Source organism: Condylostylus longicornis, unplaced genomic scaffold (assembly GCF_029603195.1).
Source record: "Condylostylus longicornis isolate FDR11 unplaced genomic scaffold, ASM2960319v2 ptg000005l, whole genome shotgun sequence".
Classification (NCBI taxonomy): domain Eukaryota; kingdom Metazoa; phylum Arthropoda; class Insecta; order Diptera; family Dolichopodidae; genus Condylostylus; species Condylostylus longicornis.
Window position 1 is genome coordinate 2,909,661 of NW_026577974.1, and position 20,370 is coordinate 2,930,030.

At 24.1% G+C, this 20,370-nt stretch overlaps 1 protein-coding gene across 1 annotated transcript in view; it reads left to right on the plus strand.

Annotated features, from left to right (window-relative positions):
• LOC129614850 (protein sickie-like) overlaps positions 1 to 20,370 on the plus strand; it is a 94,550-nt gene that overhangs the window by 30,530 nt on the left and 43,650 nt on the right. Inside the window, exon 2 of the mRNA XM_055529798.1 lies at positions 8,408 to 8,787. Coding sequence (XP_055385773.1) covers positions 8,408 to 8,787 — 380 coding nt within the window. The remainder of the gene's footprint in view (positions 1 to 8,407; positions 8,788 to 20,370) is intronic.

Genomic DNA, 20,370 nt, shown 5'->3' on the forward strand with positions numbered 1-20,370 from the left:
CATTTCAAATAAGCTGGCAATATTTATCTTATTTTTCCCCGTTTTGAGTTTGTTTTTAAAGAAGCACATAGAACATGAACCGTCCTTTCTGTTGAGTAAATTTATTTGCTTAATAAGCAACAATTATTACTTATTAATAAGTAATACAGTGTGTGGTACACGGACGGGTGCAAGAAATAAACGGGTGTGAGCTCGGGTGTATACGGTATTCGCCCGCCGGACACGCATATATGCCAGCCTGGACCCATTCTGTACGGTATTTGGAAGCGAAATATACATGCAATAGAGATCTGTCTAAAAGTCTATCAAAATAAGCGATATAAAAATTGTACTATATGTTTATATCCAAGTTGTTTTTTTAAGGGTTGCCTTAGTTTTTCCGTTTCCTTGGGAATATATCCAACTTTAGCGGTGATGCTGCAGGTGGGGTCTTAGAGAGTAGCTGCAAGAAGGCGCTATTATGCACCCGTTCCTTTAAAAATATCTAATCTATAATAGAATTATATGGATATTTTTATTATTTTTTTTTGTCTCTTGCAAATTAGGAAAATTATGTACAGTGACCATGCAATTGAACTAATTTGTTTGTGTAATGAGGGTGTACATACAAAGTTGCTTTGCAAATTTTTGTTTTGATTCACCACTTTTCATTCTACATACATACATACATATATAATAAATGATGACAAAAACTTTTACATAAAAAGATTTTTAAACACCTACGCGGTCAATTGATTTCCTTAGAATTTATGCTGAGTTGAGTTTTTTTTATGTTTATTCCGATGACGGTGTGCTTTTTATTTAGCTAGATTTTAGATTTATATACGAGTTTTTATTATTAAAATAATTTTAACACTATTATATATAAAAATTTATTTTTATTTTAGATACAAAGTATTTGGGATTTGAGTTAAATATGACCACCCACTTAATGTAATTGTAAGAATAAGGATTTTATCATAGTTTCATCAAGTGTAATTTCTCTTTAATTTAAGTTTTTGTTTAAGAAAATAATTTTTTTTGGTTCAGTAATTTCAATTTTGTAATTCTCTTTAGAAATTTCGAAGACATTTTTGTTATAAATTAAATTAGTGTTCGTTATAGTACATAAAATTATTACATGTTTCCTTAAAAATATGAAAAATATGTATGTCAAACTACGTGTGAACACAATGTAGGCTGTTGACTATTTTTTAAAATGGAAGATAAAGAATGTCAATAAAATTACACAGTGATTATAAGAGTAAATTCAAACAAAATTTTTGCAAAATACTAATTGAATGAATTTTATTCACTATAACTTTGAATTTGATTGCTATAACAACATTGTCCTACTTTTGAAATTTCAATTAATTTTTTTTTTGTTGAAATCAAAATTTTTTTCGATGAATTAAATAATTAAATATTTCCCTTTATTTTCCATATAAAAAAAGTTGTATTTATAATTGACAATTGCAATTATACTAAACGCTTAGTAATTATAGTATAAGTATTAGCTTAGTATAAGTATTATTTTGTATAACTAAAAAAAAAAGAGTAATTTTCTAATAATTGGTTTTGCAAAAAATTTTGGCCGGTTCTAAAATTTTAGTACATAATTTTGCGTACAGTTGCGCTGAATTGAAATTTAGTTGTTAAATTAGAAAAAAAAATAGAGAAAAATACAATATTTAACGATTAAATCGTTTGATTGTAAACAAAAGTGTCATAACATTCAAAAAAAATCATTTTCTAATTTAATATCAACAAATGCAGAATTCTTTTTTCTATCTGAGACAAAAGTTTTGCTATTATTTGTAATGGTAAAATTAACATTACAAGAGAAGATAACGTAGTTTTGCATAGATTCGGATTGCGTTCTGAAACTCTAAATAAAAAAGGCTTCACTTTTTCTTAAAACTTGTTCATAATTACTAAATTTTTAAAGATGAGTACTAATGTAAGTGTTACAATATTCCCTATTGTTTTGCAATAGTTAAATAACTAAAACAGGGGACCTTCTTGTGTCAAGTTTTAAAACAAGCGTTTTATTAAATTTAAATTTTCAATATCCAATTTGATTACGCTAATTAATGAAACGAATTCATTTTACTTTTTTAATAATGTTTACTGAAATTCGATTCTCATATACAAAAAATGTAATAATTGTGGTTTTGTAGTTTTGTGACTTCCTTAATACTAACCACTGATTTTCAGTTTTGTTTTTTTTGTAAAACAATAGTAAAAATCATTTTGTACTTTAAAAGAAAAAAACTAATTTTTTTTCTCGTTTAATAAATTATATTATTAGTTCAATGTTTAATAAGTTGATTACATAATTGAAAACTATTGAAATAGTTTAGTACAAGGTCATAAGCATGTACCTTTTTTTAACTATTATTTGCTTTATGTTAATATGGTTTTCGCAATTACATGTATTTTAAAATTATCTGTCTATCTATAGAATATTTTATACCAGCTATATTTCTACTCATGTGTACCTATGAATAATAAGAAAATGTTGAAAAATTAATTATTAGTTAGTAACAAAAACAAAAGAAAAACGCAAAATTTTAAAATTATTTTTAATTTAACTTTAAATTATAAAAGATTTTAATCTATAGTTAATTATATAGACCCTCGCTTACATTATTATGTCAATTTTTGCTGAGTAATGCTATTATTAAAAACCTTTGTCTCTTTTTAAAATCACTAAAAAAAAGTAAATTTTCATTGAAATTTTCCCCTTTACTGTGATTACTAAATAATTATATATTTAGATTTTTTTTTTACTTAATTCAACTATTTAGAAAAAAAATTGGACCGGATTATAGTAACTATTATGCTTTTTGACATTGTTTGAAAATAAAAATTACCCACCCCTTTCAAAAAGCTTTTATGTTTTGTTTCATGAACAATGAATAAAATTTTAGATAAGAGATGCATTATAGGGTATAACAGGTACCTTATATACTCGGAAAATAAAGAAAGTTAAAAAATTAATTTGCTCATATAAATTACTTAATTAAATTTTCAATGATTTTAAATTGAAAATAGAATTGTTGAATTAACAATTGTCGATGTCTATTGTTTTCGAATTAAAGAATTTTTGAATTGAAATAATTACAAAATAATGTAAGTTATGTATTAAACTTAAGAATACGCTAATAAATATATGCATATATTCAATTAGCTAAGTACATTTTAAATAGAATTCACCCTGTTGTAATCATAGGACTTAAACACATACATATAAACAAATACACATGTGAATTTGAACATGCATCAATGATTTTCATTTATCATTCAAATATCAAGATGTACATAAATTATAATTTCAAAAAAATAAAAAAATTTATTAATTATTTTTAAGCTTTTGTATACTTCACGTATATATTATGTAATTTAAGGAGTATTCTAAATAAGTATATGCCATTACGTTGTTCGTTTCAAATATACTTAAGTGTTTTGATTATATCATTAATATATTGCTTCACATTGTCGCAATTAATCTATTTTAATAAAACCGCTTGTTTGCAAATATCAAAAATCTCGGAAAAGGAATACCTATAACTCGTTATAGCAGAACACTTTTATTATACATTTTCTCGTTTCTGTCAGAAACAAACACTTGAAAGGAATGTGATCCACGCACTTTATCATTCAGAATCGTGATACTCCTACTAGTTACGGTAGACGTCTCACGATTTCGTCTGCTACCTAGTTCCTTACTTATCCTATCCAAAAACCATCGCTCCCATTAGATCAATTTGGCTATTTCATATTACCAAATTGCTCTAATAGTAAGAGCAACGGCAGGTCTGTACACCTGCGTGTATGATTCTTTATGTTAAGTTTTAATCTATTTCTCACTGTTTACGGTTTAAACTTTTTATATTTTATGCTCGTACCGCAAAGTAAGCAAATTCAAATTTTCATGATCTTAATTTCTATATATGTACATACATATTTATTTATACCTAATATGCAAATTTTATAAAAAAGATGATTTAAAATTTAGCATTTGAATTGCGCAAAACAACAAAAAGAAACTTTTTTTTTTTTTCATCACAAATTAATTAATTCAGTTAATTGTTTTTAATTTATTTTATTCTATTATTTGTATTTTATATAAGATATTGAAAATGTCGTGCTGGAGCTCTACTATTTTGTACGATACTTTTGAAATGTTAATTTAGAAGCATATATATATATGTATATATATGTATGTATGTGTAATAAATTATTTTAGTATTGGACTTTGTTCCTAAAATCGTGATTTAGTGAAATAAATAAGCTTTATAGTATAATACAAGTAATTAAAAAGCACCTTTATTAGAAAATATTCTATTTCACTTGTATTACGTGTATACTTGTGTCTAAAAATTTGTATGAATGAAAGAGAATATGTTGGGGTGTTAATAAATTAGAATAATTTAATTTACAAATTAGCGTTAATTACAATAAGAATTTGAAAAATATTTTAAAACAACTTGTTATTGTTATAAATATTGATTTGAAATTTTTGGAAATATCGTTAAAATTTATTATGATTTAATTAAATTAACCTCTGTCCTCTTTAATGAATAAAATTTTTCGTGTAAGAAAAATTACCGTAACTGAGTATACTTACTTAGTTAGTGCTTTTAGTTAGTCTCTTTTCACTTATAGTTTTTTAAAAGTTGTTTATTAGTTTGTATTTAAATTTAATTTCTGGCAAAAGTTGCATATTAAGAACTTAACTTGGCTTCAATTTGTAGAGTTTCTACATAAATTTGTAGTAACTGAAATGAACTCAACACCTTCTTATCGAAAAGTTGTACTTATTATGGCCATACTGAAACAGACCGCATTAAACTTTTATAACTTATAAACTTACATACAAAATTTACAAATTGTCGGTTATATTTACTCTCTTCGGGAGAAAAAATCAGTTTAGAACTGATTTTGTTTCAGTAGAGTATGTAAAATAATCTTCTACTTAATTAAAATTTGTTCTATTTCTATTTATTAACTATACTTTCTCATATTTTATCGTCCAAAAATGAGAAAATTCTTTTCTCCATTCAATTTTACGTGCTTTTTAAAAGCTGTAAACCAATAAAATTCACAATAAAAAAAAATTTTAGAATGAAATTTTTTTTACAGTCAACTCAATTTATTTTTTTTTGTTTCTTTTTTTTCCCCATTTCTTTTAACAGTAACAGTAAAATAAATTATTTTTTTTTTTTAAATTATTACTCATCAAGAACCAACATTCCACAATCCAAATTCTAAAAGTATTCAATTAATTTGACATTAAAAATCACCAAAGTTATGATGAATCACTCTCACTTCTTATCATAAATTATGAGTTTTTACTCAAAAAAAAAAAAAATCGAAATATTTCAATCATTAACCTCATAAAAACATGAAATTAAAAAGTTATGATGCTAAAGAGTTCAAAACTGAAGAGATCGAATAGAAGCGATACGCGGAAGAATGTCGATATTTTTCGCTCTTCATCTTCAAGAAAAACTGAAAGAATCATTCAATTAGTCAAAGATTTATTGCGTGCAAAATTCAATAATATTTTCAAATCTATATAGAAATTCTATATGAATACTTACATAAATGTATCAAAAATTATACACACAAACAAACCTACATCTAAACATAATTTGTATGTATGTATGTACTTAATTTGAATTTATTTATACAATATTTTCTTTAAGAAAAGTAAAACAAGCATGTCTTGCCGCAAGGCATATCGAATTGTAGTAAAAAAAATTACATGATTAAAAAATTAAAATTGAAAACTGAAACAAAAAGAACAGCAAAAAAGAATTCAAAACCTTGAAGGTCAAAGCTCTTAAAAAAAAACGTCAAAAAATTACTTATAATAAAAAAAATGAAATTTTGTGAATCAACTTTAACTTGCCATAACTTGAGTTCTTTCTTACGCACAGAGAGTTGATCATGACTTAAAATTATTGTGAATCAAATCAGTTTATTGATAATGATCGCTATTATGTACATTTATATGTATGTATCTATGTTCACATTGTATAGAGCAAAAATATAGAGCGACAATCTGATGAAAAGTTCGCTTTAAAGTTAATTTATTAGAAAATAAATTTAAAACAGTATTGCCAGATTCCAAATTATATTTCTTTTAGATAAAATTTTGTTTAAAAAATTTACTTTTGCTTATAGTTTTCTTTTAAGAAATGTTTGTCCTGTCAGAGAGCTGAGAATACTACCAAACAACGAACTATGATCGATTATAGATTAGAAATCTACAAACGGGGCTATAAAATGAAAAAAGTCAAGATGGCTGGAACATACGTTACAAAGGCCGAATACGGTATCCAGACAGATATTAGATTGGAATTCACATAAAAAAAAGGAAAGCGAGTAGGCCTTGTAAGACGTGACGATGAATCACACTTAAGGAGGGTGAAGCAAATGGAAAATGTAGGTTAGAAATAAAGTGCCTAGCCCAAAACAGAGCACTATTACTATTCATACGATATTCTGAAGTTCTATGTCCTCACCGGGAATGAACAGAGAAGAAAAAAAAACTGGAAAAATGAGGCAAGCGTTTATGAAAACTGAATGTTGCAAAAATGTGTAGAAGGAAAAAATCTTGTAATTTAAACGTATTATAACTATAGATTTTGTGGTCAAGCAAATAAGTATTTTGAATAAATTGTGCTTTCATTCATGGAACTCGACGCATAATATATTAATATTTATTTTTTACAACATGGATATTCAAAAAATTGCTATTAGCAAACCAGCTCGTAAACGGATTCTAGAGGTCGCAAATGAAGTCAGTAAATGAAGTAAGAGAGTAATTTAATAACAAGTGCTGAGATGTTTTTTCGTATAACTTATGGGGTGGAAAAATCCAACATTTCAACCACGTTTGAACACTGTTGTTCTCTATATACTAAGTATATTTTATAGTAAACTACAAGACTAACTTTTCTGGCAACACCATTATTGTTTCTTCTACAATTTTAAAAATTCCTTATTTATAAAAACTTTTCGATTACTGACTTTTTATGTACTTTACAAAAAAAGTTTCTGATTTTTGTTTATGCCAATAATATTTTTAATATTGAAAAATCGATTTAAATTTTTTTTTATTAAAATCAAGAAAGGGAATTGAAAATTTTTATTCGAAACGAATTGAATTCATAATAAGTACATACAAACATACTTACATAATATTTAGATTCTCAATTCAATCATTTTATTTCGATATAGTGAAAAATTTTAAAGGTCATTTGTAGAGAAATAGTTATTAAGTTTTACTGTAAACTTTGATTTAGTGTTAAAGGTGAATAGATTTATTATTGTAGTAGGTAATAATTGGTTGCAATTCGTTAATGTTATGAGATTTTTTCTATCAAAACAAAAATTACAAAAAAAAAATATCACGGTTTAATCTGTAGATGAAATCAACCGAACGATATAATATTGAAATTTGTTTTGCATTGTTATCTAAAGTTATTGTTATGACAGTAAAAAATATAATTGTTTTCGGAAAAGTTTTTCTTTTTTTTGTGCTGTGTTTTCAATAAGAGTGAATGAATGATTGACTTGATTAATTTCCCAAGAATATTTTTGCCTCGAACCACTTTTAATTTTAAATATTATCATATATTAATTGTGACATGCAAACATACTTATACTTACATGATTGGCTTGATTGTTGTATGTGATTTACTATTTATGTTTTTTGCTCATATTATTTTGTAAACATTCGCAGTTGCAATACAATTTTTTTTTGTGCTGGCAAACATTGTTATTTCTATTGTTACAGATTTGTGCCTTAATTATGTTGTATTTCAGCTTAACAATTAATGTGGTAGCTATTGGAAATAATAAAAAAAATATTTATACTTTAATTAACTAAAATTCGATATAACAATTAGCGTATTAATTGAAAAAATAAATTAATTGTTAATTAAAGAATTTTCAAATCAGAAAGCAATAATTATGTAAGTCATTGTTATAAGATTTTTAAATAGATGTTAATTTAATTAATTTTATATAGTAGATAGATAAAAATGTTTTACAAATACTAACAATTGTGCGAACAAGAGCTTATTAAACATTTGTTCAACTTATAATGGAGAAGCACTAGATTGCAAGTGTTGCGAGATTATAATTGTTATCAATGAGAACATTGACTATTTAGATCTGTGGTACAAAAATGTTTCCATATTATTCCTTTACTTACTAGTAAAATTATTTATACTATTATTATACTAGTAATATTATTTATACTTGTTTTGCAGTTGGTAAATAATTGAGAACCAAATTTTTAAACTATTTGAAATTAAATGCTTTAAACATAATTATCCACAATAAATAATGTCTTACAATTTGTAAATGAAATATTTTTAATTAACAGTTTTTTTTTTCTATATTTCAGATTCAAAACGTTCATTCTTGTCTAACAACACTACGTACTCATTCAATTGATGGAACAGAAGAAATAACAGCATATGAAATTTATTCTGGACGATTAAAATCTATTTTAACATTATTTTTCTGTTTAAGTCGTTACAAACAATATTTAAAAGAAAAACAGAAATTATTGCTGATTTCAAAACCACAAGAGAATTCGGAACAAATTAATTCACCTATAGTTGAATCACAGTCAACAACACATTTTAATCAACAATTGATTCTGAATAAGCAGATACAAGAACCACAATCGAAATATATACGAAATCAACAACAACAATGTTTTGAGAATAAAAGTATTGAAGAACATGAAGATATGGAAACATTAAAATACAAGGCGAATTGGTGAGCTTAAAAAAATTTATTATTATTGTTGAAGTTGGAGTCTTTTGATGTATGGAATTGTTACTGTTGATATTTGGTGATATAATTTTATTGTTGAGTGAGAGAAAAAAGAAATGGTTTGGGTTTTCGATAATATGAAGAAATTTTAAAATGTTGCTAAATATTTAATCAACAATGTTTATTAACATACATTTTCTTAAAAGATAATGCTTAAATAGTAAGTGAAGCATGGGGTACATAAATCTGACAAGGCATAAATCTGAATGGCATAGACATAAATCTGACAAGATTTAAATTTTAAAGCTACAAATTCTTCCTTATAAATTCAGTAAAATCGAATAAGATTTTAAAAGATTATCGTTTTCATAAATATTTTTCCATTTATATTGTGTTTGCTTGTAGTACTTATGTATTATTATTCCCCTAATAATTAGCCTAATGTATGTTCATTGCGCGTTGTGTATAAGGACCAACACGGCCAAAACGTATTGTATTATAATTTTATATGCAACCTTTCAAATACTACTAAAAGTTTGTAATTTAGCTTTAACCTAATCTCATATTTATAACTCACAATTGTTTATAAAATAAAACGAAAAGCAGAATGGAAAAATTAAGAAATTACGTATGGATATTATTTTGCTCTAAAATTTTCTCCAGCTATTGTAAATTATAAAGTTTGAATTATTTAATTATCTTAATTATTTTAATACTTAATTATCTTAAAGAGATTTAAGCATTCATGCACTGGTTCAAAAGATTTTGAAATTCTTATTTTTTTTTTGCCTAGAGTTTAGTTCTATGTTATTAATAGCCTTTTCTCCATTACTTCCCAAAAAACTACCACAACATTTTTGATAATTGTCCCTTGATTATAGTAAACCATGAAGTAAAATAACCATAATTGAAATTCAAATTAATTTTTAATATATTGTTATTTCATCGGTTCATTACTGATTTAAATTGTAATACATATTAAAAGTTTTATTAGAAATTAAAACATTTTCTTAAATTTTAATTTTTTTCTTTAAAAAGAAAATAAATTAAATATTCTAAAATTTTAATATCCTTTTTAAAAATCTTTAAGCAAATGAATAAATGAAATATGAATATGCATTCACTCCTTATATTTTTTCTTATTTAATTTTTAATTTATAATATTTTTTGTTTTCTTATTCTTGTTGTTTAAATCGAATAAAAAGTCGACGATACCCTAAAAAAACAAGTGAAAAAATAAGAAATCAAGGCAGAGAGAAAATTTTCAAATGAAAATCCACAAAATTTTAAGCTTTTATCCAAATTGCTTGCGGCTGTTGTGCTTTAATAAGTCTAAAAAAATACCAAAAAAATCAAAATTATACAATAAGGGAAGCAAAATACACTTGCTTATATAGAAAAAAAGGACAATACGAATTATAATAACAATAATAATAATAGCAGTAGTAGAAATAAGAATAAAAATGAAAACAAAACAAAAAAATATACTAAAGTTTTTTCCCTATTTTATCCTAGTTATTGTTACCAAAAGAATTCAGTGGATTCCCTTTTGTACTGTCTGGTGGTTTCATTCCTGATTGTAATCTCTTGTTTGTCTTGTCCTATGAATGCGGTTTAAATTAATTTCTTTTTCTTTTCGTTTTTTTTTTCTTATGTTCTGCTTAGTTTTCTTTTTTAATTTGTTGTTATTTTGTATCCTCGGTTTCATCCCTTTTTCTTTTCTTTTTTAATTCATATTTTAATGAACCTATACGAATAGTATCGAATAGATCCTGAAACTATATACATATATGTATATATATTTATCTGTTTGCATGTATGTATTTATGCACAGTCTTACAAAGTCGACTTATACCATTACCATCTTAGGGTATTTATTTACATAGGTAGTTTTTACATTAAATTTCAAAGTCATTCTTTACTTATTTTCTCGTGTTATCCTATAAATTTGTTCTAGGGACTAAAAAATAACAAAAGCATAAATAGGAAAAGCACAAAAACAAATACAGAATAAAATTAATTTACCTTTCCATCAGAATTTTAATAAAAAAACAACAGAAAACGAAATATTAGAAGTTTATTATACAAAGTATGTAGTCCTCTTATCGTCCCCCTGTTTTCGTCTTTTATTGTTAAAAATTTACTTCCATATTACGTGCTACTCACCAATGTGTAAAATGTGTACAAATAGTACACAATGTCCTAGAAAATATTCAAATTAGTATGGTATAAAGAGGTAGTTTATTGTGTAGGTTGTCTAAAATATGTAAAATATTGTTTAATTATTTTTATTTTTAGATATTCTATAAATTATCGACATAACGGTAACGTAGCATTGATGCTGATGACTGCACAAATAGTAGTGCAAACGCGGAAGAGAAAGCCAAAGCACTTGGAAAAACGGCGAAATTCCTTAATTTCGTTCCGCAACGTGCTCTAGCTATTTTAAAACGAGAGGTAATCACTGGAAGATGAAATGATTTCGATCTGAAAAATTATGTTTGCCGAAATTGCATAACGTGCCAAGAGAAACGAAACCTTAAAGAGACAGAAAAATACCTTAAGCGAATAACCATTAGAGCACTAATTCAAGCCTCGTACTTCTCGGTGTCTTCAAGTATGGAAGAGAGAACGTTTCAACCTTGCAAGCGGGAAGATTTAAAAATATTATAAAACATTGTCATTCAAGATCTCTTGAAGATTGCTATAAAAAAAGCTCCGTTATGAAGTCAACTGCAGTTTTTAGACTTTTTATTTTATGTACCGTCATCACGTTGTTTATTCAAAGTATATTCATTTTTTTGTTTAAAAGCTTTGTAAAATGTGCAAATTTAGAATTTTAAGAAATGGTCTGAAAATAATTTTGAAAAAAAATTTCCCAATGTATATTCGAGAATCACCCTGTTTTAAAATAAGCACCAAGCTCAAATTTAAATAGTAAAATTGTATATATTTGTTTTTGTGTTGTTGTAACCACAAAAACCGCATTTTACAATTATAAAGGCAATGTAAGGACATTAAAACTGTAAAATATTCTACCATTAGTACTTCCTCTGATACAATTCATGAGATAAGTTAACACTATGTGTACTTGAAAATAAATATGCGGGTTAAAATTTGGTGTCATTTTTTGGTGTATATTAATTTTTTTTTCTTTTTTAATTTTTCTCAAAACTCTTAAACACACGTAAATAGGATATGAAAATTTTGATATTTTTTTCCTGGTTTTTTCAAAATTTTTACAATAAATTTTTGATTCTTTTTTTTTGTTTTTTTTGTATTATTCAACACAATTATTGTGTAAAATGCAAAGTATTAATTTAGATACGTTTTTTATCTATTAAATAAAATTTTGAAATTTCTGTTTACTTATCCGTTCCCTTGATTCTTTATAATTTACTTGTGTTTGTATTTAACGGGAAAGTTGAACTCTGTATTGTCTTCTTCTACTTTTGCTTTTTTTGTCTTTTAATATTTTTTATTTTTAAATCAAAAATTTGTTCTGGTAATGAATTTTTATATTTAAAATAAATTTATATTTGTTAAGATAAAAAAGATATCAGAGTTTGAAGTCCTTTTTTAACCCCTCTCGTAATATATCATCCCATGGGGAATATTATTAAAAGATTTTCTAAATATATATATGAGCGATGCAACCACAATTTTTGAATAAAAATAAAGAGATTTCATATAGATTTTCTAACATTTGCAAATGCATATGTATATGTGTGCGTAATAAAGAATGTATTTTTTCTTTTATTTATTCCTTAAGGATATCCAATGGTTTGTAAATTATAATCGTACATACGTTTGATATCAATTGTCAAATGAGTATTATGAATGCTGTAAGGTTGCAATAAAATAATGTACGTCTTAGGAAATTATGTTCTTGTTATGGTATTTTAAAAATTTTTAAACAAGTTTATATAAACCTTCTCGGCATTAAATTTAAAAATTTATTGCATTGCCGGGATTAAATTATTAAAATTAATATTAGAATCTATACTTAAATTTTCCTTATTAATAATCGAGTTATACCTTATTATTAACCGTATATCATATACGCATATCCTAGTAAGGTGCGTTGGTTCAAAAAGCATCCCTTAATAAAGTCAAATCAGATTACAAAATTTTGAATTTAAATTATTTTAATGAATTTCGATTTTATACATATTTTGCATATTTACAATATTTAATATTTCATATGCTTGGGCACGAAATCTTGATTCAATTATATAAATTAATTTCCAGAGTAGATGTTAGATTCTTTTATAACTGCATATTTTTTTTTTTTTGTTTTTGAATGATTTTTATTTTAAACCAATTGAATGAGACGAAGCAAAAGAAAAATTTGAATTTGAATGATTCGGTAATATTTTTGCGATACTGTAAAAATAATTGATGGTATCCAGTCCCAGTTTATTATTGTAGAATCAAATATTGAACACCTATTGTTACAGACGAAAAATTTTAAAAAATCTAAATTTTTGTTGTAAGACTATTGTTCAATCTTAATTAAATTCAAATATACTAGTTAAAAATTTTTTTCATCGCTATTCTTGTTTGTGTTTCTCTTTTAGTTTAAATTACAAAATCAATATTACATTTCACTTTTTTTGAATTGGCGTATAGTGAGAAAATTTCAATTGTTAAAATGTTTCAGAATTTTTTTTTTTAATTAATTACAAAAAGTTTTTAGAGCTATTGTTTAATGTTTAAAATAATTTTGTATTTAATTATATAATTTCAAGTGTCTTTTAAAAACCATTAGAGCTAAATAACCTTTATTACTAATAATTTATGATATAAAATTTGCCTATAAAATATTTTTGTCCACTGAATTCATGCTGAAATTTATGAAAATTACAAAAATATATTATAATAAATTCTCGATAAGAGCCAATCAAAAAGAAATATTCGGAAATTTTGTAATAAACCATTGAAATGAATATCATAAAATATAGAAGAGTGTTTATAAGTTAAAAATTTTATACTTATGATTCAATAATTCTAAAGTTCTCACTTTTTAATACTTATATAAGTAAGAATTAAGAATATTATAGAAGAAGAGGTTTATTGTATTTGTCATCTTAAAAGAGGAAGGATTTAAAAAAAAATTCTTGTTATTTTTTTTGTGTTCTTATTTTGTTCTTCACTTTTTTCTCTTAAAACTCTCACTTTTCTTTAGAGATAAGGAGTAAATGTGCGTTTAATGCTTTTTGTGTATATGGGTGTTTTATATAATATTTTCAATATTATGTTTATATGCTTTTATTTCTATTTTCTTCCTCTAAAAATCTCTTATCACACTTTTGGGTTTTATACCATATTAAGAATTGAATAAATATTGTGGAATGAGGGTACAAATAGTATAAGGCTACGGCATAAATATGTACATATATGGTAACCATGTACAATATTATTTTTCACCCCAAATAGAAATTTGTCATAAATTTTTTGCTTTTCTATATTTAAGTATATGGATTTTTATGTGTGTTTTTGATTTTTATTCTTTTTTTTTTTTAAGGTTTGCATATGGAAAATATTGATATTGAAAAATTTTTCTATATTGTGTGCGAGAGTTGATTTGAAGTGAAAAAATATCCGACTATTTAATAATTTTCATAATGTTTTTATTCATGAGTTTTCATATATATGCGTTTCTGTGGAAATTTTTGTGTATTATAGTAAAGAGTATCGAGGGGTCTACATGAGAAGGAGAAGTACATCATGAGCATATAAGAAGAAAAACAGAAAAGAAGAGGAAAAAGTTTTCATTCATCACCCTCACGGGATTTTAATTACACATACTTTTTTATTTTTCTGTTAAAGGTCCATAGACGATGATGATTATGATGTGTTTTTGCTTTACTTTCTTTTTTTCCCTTGTACGAGTATTATTTAATGTGGGTAATGGAAAATGAATGAATATATGAATGTATCTTTTAATTTTAGCTTTTTTTTGCTGTTTCTTTTTCCGGAATATTAAATGAAAGGTGTGTCACTGCTAATTATAGAGTAATTAGATAAATAGTAGTACATCTATACAAAATTCAAATTTTTAATTCAATATCAAAATTTTGTCTATTCAAATTATTTTTACATCATAAGATTTGTATACACCTTAAAAAAATACAAATATATGTATATATTTATAAGTTAATATAGTATAACTATATAAATTTAGTGCAAGTAACATATAATTTAAATAAATATAAAAATTATACCATATATACTGAGTCTCCCCCATTCCGGGAAAAAAGAACTAGTAAATCATATTTTGTACCAGAAACACATTAGTAAAACCCACATACCCATTACAAAATAATGTTTTGAGATACACATGAGAGTAATATAAATTGTAAAATAGGGAATGTTTGAAATGTACATATCTATATACGAAATTTATTAGCTTATTTAGAGAAATATAAGAGTTCATTATAAGTACAAATTTGTTATTAAAACTTGTATATATACGGCTTTCCTTTGATGCAAAGAACAAAAATGTAACATACTCTTATTTCTGAAATAATTTCCATCTAATCTAATCTTAATCTATTACTTAAATAAAAACTAGTGATCAAGTGAGTATTTCACTCACTTGATGTGAAAATCGCTTTAATTTAAGCTATATCGAATATTTTTAGTTTTACTATAAAATAATTATAAAGAAAATTTATTTTGATGTTGTTAATTTTCAAAAACTTTAATCTTTTGTTTTACCAACATCTTATAACATCAATTTTATTAGGAAGACTCAAGAAAGAAACTCGATATTATATTCACCATATTAGGCTAATATGGTGAATATAATATAAGCATTATATTATATAGAGTTCATTAGCTATAAATAATGTTATTCGTATACTTAAGATTTTAAATTACGCATGTACTATATCGCCTGCCATAACTATTTTGAACAGGGTTTCCTCAGCACTTAACAATTTTAACCCAATTCTTTAAAGATAATGATCTACTTTTAGTTTTTAAATTATGAAACGTAAGAATAAAATTTGTTAAAATTTCCTACTATACTTTTTAAATATATTCTAATTATAAAAATCGGTTCGATAATGTTATATAAAAGTTGTTGAAAGCAGTCAAACCACAATAAATACAAAAAATAAAAAAAAAAAACAAAATGAAAAGAAAATAAACAAGTCCTTTTCATCATTTTCATTACAAACACAATGTAAAACACACACAGTTGAAGAAGAAAAGTATGAGATCGAAAAGTGAAAAAAAAATTATTTTGAATGTCACAAATTCATCACAAACAAAAAAATCAAATAGAATAACAAAAAACCAACGAAAAACACGTATAAGAGGAAATAATAAAAAAGAAAGAAAGCGAATAAAGTTTTTTTTTCCTTACTACCATTCTTTGATTTGATTTTCTTATTTTTGTTTTTAAATATAAGGACGAAAGAGTATATTTACAACAGTAGCACACATAATAAAGAATATCTAAAATATTGTATAAAAGTGGTATAAAAGGACTCACTTCATTTGAATGTTATATGCGTTCTGTTTTGTTAAATTATACATTTGTATTTTTAAATTGGGTTACCATACTTGCTTAAATTATTAGATACAGACAGATTAGACACAAAGTTGTCGTTGCAAGACATATTTGCAACACGTATGATATTTTATGAATAAGTAGAGTACGATTCAATTTGGAGAACCATTCAAAATTTTTAATTCAAGTTTGATTCATAAATAATTGGTCAGTTGTGATAATACTTTTTTTTTTATTTTTAGCATGAAAACTATCATATTAATTTTCGATACAAATTTTCCATCAATTCCACTTTATGGAATTTTAATTGAAATTGCAGTCGAATGAAGTGAAAATTGAATAAATTACTGAACCAGTGTTTAGTAAATTTTTTACTTTCATTAAACAGTTTAAATATTATTGGTAACCCCATAATATTTTTATATAAATTATGTTAAAAAAAAATACATATTTTTTGATTATGACTTTGTCACCCTTAATAACGGTTCTGAAAAATGTACAAACGTAATTCATATATAATTTGTACATTTGTATATTTTTGTATATTCAGAGTATATCAATGAGAATGAACATACTGACTCAATATTGTGATAACTGAAAGATGATATAATGGTGAATTGAATATAAAATAATAATAATAATAATATGAGTAACGATGTATCAGAAGCGAGAGCGAGCCTGTTATACAATAATTCAGTATACAATACTTATTTAGTACTTTAATAATTCAGGGTTAGGGGTGAAATTTTTCCTATTTATTCCCTTTTTTTTCGTATATTTTAATATTTTTTGTATATTTTTCCTCCAGAATTAAGAGGAATTTGTTTTCAAATATGTGTGCATGTATAGTGTATTTTGTATGAATTCGTGTATAATTTCATTATAATATTTTTTTTGTAATGTGTTACATTAGAAATTTGTTCTACTTATATTTTATAAATTTGGTATTCTTTTGCTTAATTTGTATGTAAAATAAAATGAGATTTTCTTTAAAAATGGTGTCAAAGAAAATTATTCGTAATAGATTTATAATGATTTTTTTTATTTTTTTTTTTTTGAATAATGATTTTAACAAAATAAGGATATTTTGAATCCTTAATTGAAAATTAAATAATATATTACGTGTATAAATAAAATATATTGAAAATTAAATACATATTTTTTGAATAGAAGAAATTTTCTTTAATGCAAGTTCTTTGAAAAACTTGAGAAAATCTTTTTATTAAACTAACAATTTTTATATTAGATTTTGATTTACTATATTGAATTCATCAATTATTATTTAATATTGTTATTATTGTTATTAAGTAAAGTTTTACTAATAAATTTCTATTGAAAGTGAAAATCGATTGATTTTCACACAATCAGCATTATTACGTATAATAGAAATTATTAAATGCATTAATGGGATTTATTAATTACCTAAGTATAATTTATTCTTTTATAATAAGTATATAATATAATTTTATTGAAGTTTTTGTAATATCATGTGCAAATTTGGAAATTTCTGTAACGAGGGACGAATTTGACGAGAAGGTTTTTTATTTTGTACTCTTGTAAAGTATTAGCACTATATTGATAAATATAGCTTACTACTATAAGACCATTCTTAAAAATTTATTTTCATTTTGTTTTCCCTAAAAACTAAAAATAGTTACATAAATTTGAAGAGGTTTTTTTTAAATGTATAAATCTTACCAATGCACTAATAATATTAAAAATTGAAAATTCATCACGCAATTGAAGTGTGCAAGTCTAATCCATTCAAATATGAAAATATTTTTCCCAGCTGAATAAATTTTAATTTATAAACTTAATTTTTAAGTAAAATTAACAATAAAATTAAACTATTATAAAATTCACTTACTTTCTTTCTTGATTTTGATAACAATCTACTAAATTGATCTTTTCCTGTTCATTCATTTCCTCTTATTCATTTCCCGTCTCATTTTCTCCTTCATTTAGTTCTTAAATTCATGCCAAAATTTGTACAAATCCACAATATGAAGCCGATTAACAAGTTAATATTTAAATTGCATTGAATTAAATTTATTCTGAAATTTTAAAAAATTCTATTAAATTAAATTGAATGAATTTTTTTAGCTTTCTCTTCAGTTTTCTCTTTAAAAAAATTTTTTTAATAAAATTATTGCAATGATTTATTCTTCTCATGTATATTACAAAATAATAATATTATGTATGTACCAATGTACAAAGAATAATTCAAAAACAAAAAAAAACTTATTTTAATATATAAAATTTTTAAAAATATGCTTTCTTTATGTCCTTTATGCAAATATAATAAAAAAAATAATAAAATAAAAAAGCATAATATTGCCCTTTTTTATATCAAATATTTAGAAAAAAAATATAAATAATATATATAGGTACATAAATATTAAAACGTCTCGCCAATTTTTGAATTTTTTTTTTCAACCTTTTTATTCAAAAAACAAAAAGAGAAAAAAAATCATATAGCAAGGAAACGCAACAGTCGATATTATTTACCATATCCTTCCAACAATTTATGACCTGAAGGACACACAAAAATCTTTAAATCAAGTATTATTAAAAACAGCAGATAGGGTCTTATACACACTCACAAACTCGAAATGCGATGTGCAAGATGCACATTAATTTCTTCTATTTCACGCAAATTTAAATGGTTCTCGTGAATACAATATTTTACAAATTGCAGCTGAAATAATGTTGACACACACGGATAGAATATTCGTTCGCAACATTTTATTTTATCTCGATATTTTGTTAACTACAAACAATGTCGAGATAAAAATAAAAATGTTGCGAATAAAATTTTGTTTATAATGTAATGTTCCTCAATAATAATACTGTTTTTGTGTCGCTACTCACTATGTATTTAGTATATCACTACACTAGCATAACATTTTATTATTCTTAGTTGTTCTCTCAGCTACAAAAATTTTCATTCGCATTCAATTACATTTTTTACTTTACTGGCAATTTTTAATGTTAGCTATCAGAATCAGGCGTGTGTTTTAATGTTTATTGTTTACACACATTTTCTTATAATTGTTTTTTTTTTCACTGCTGCTACAATTTACTTTACTACATTATGATAAAATTGGATATTTTTATTTTCATTTAAATAATGCAAAATATTATTGAACTCAGTTGAATTTCAACTTCGGACGATTCAAGGTAATGAAATATATTTTCGGTAAACCGGTGTTAATAAAACAAAAAAAATTTTTTTTTTAATATTATTATAAGTGAAATGTGTTTGTTATTTTTATTTTAAATTTTTGTTTTTTTTTTTTCAAATTTTATTTATACATACATACATATATTATTGTGCAAATATATAATAGTTAAAAATAATATTATATTGCAAATTTACAAAGTAATTTTATGATTTTATTATAAATTTTAGTATAGCATGTATGCAAAGTAAAAAAAAAACGTGAAATATTAGTAAAAATGTTTACTTTTAAGTGAATAAGTTTCTCTATATAAATATTTATGTATGTACATATATGTAATTAATAATAATTGCAAAAAGAAATTTATGTGTATAAAATGGAAAATATATTGACGTAGATTAAACGGCACTCGTGATAACAACAGCAATATGAGATGTGCGCTAATAAAAATTGAAAAAATTAAAAAGAAAAATTGTCGTGTTTAAAATCGCCTAAGAGTATCAAAATTCATTCGGACGAACTTACCGTTGTTAACTACTATGGATAAACGCGTTGTTTAACGGGATCTAAAAAAAAATTAATTTTTGCCTTTAACAACTTGGGTATTGTTTATTTTTGATGAACTCTTTTTTTTTTCAATTTATTTTTTTGAATGGCCATAGTGCAATTGTGTCTTGTGTTTATATAGGACGAGTTCATTCGTTTTTTTTCTTTTGAACTTTTATAGTGAAATTTGATAATTTTTAATAATAGAAAAAAAAATTTTTTTTGTAGTGCTTGAAGAAAAATAAAAGAAAAAAAATAATTTCAACAATGTTTTATTGAAAAGATAAAAAAAAAAGTAAATTAATTTTATGGCGAAAATTCAAAAAAAAAAAAAAT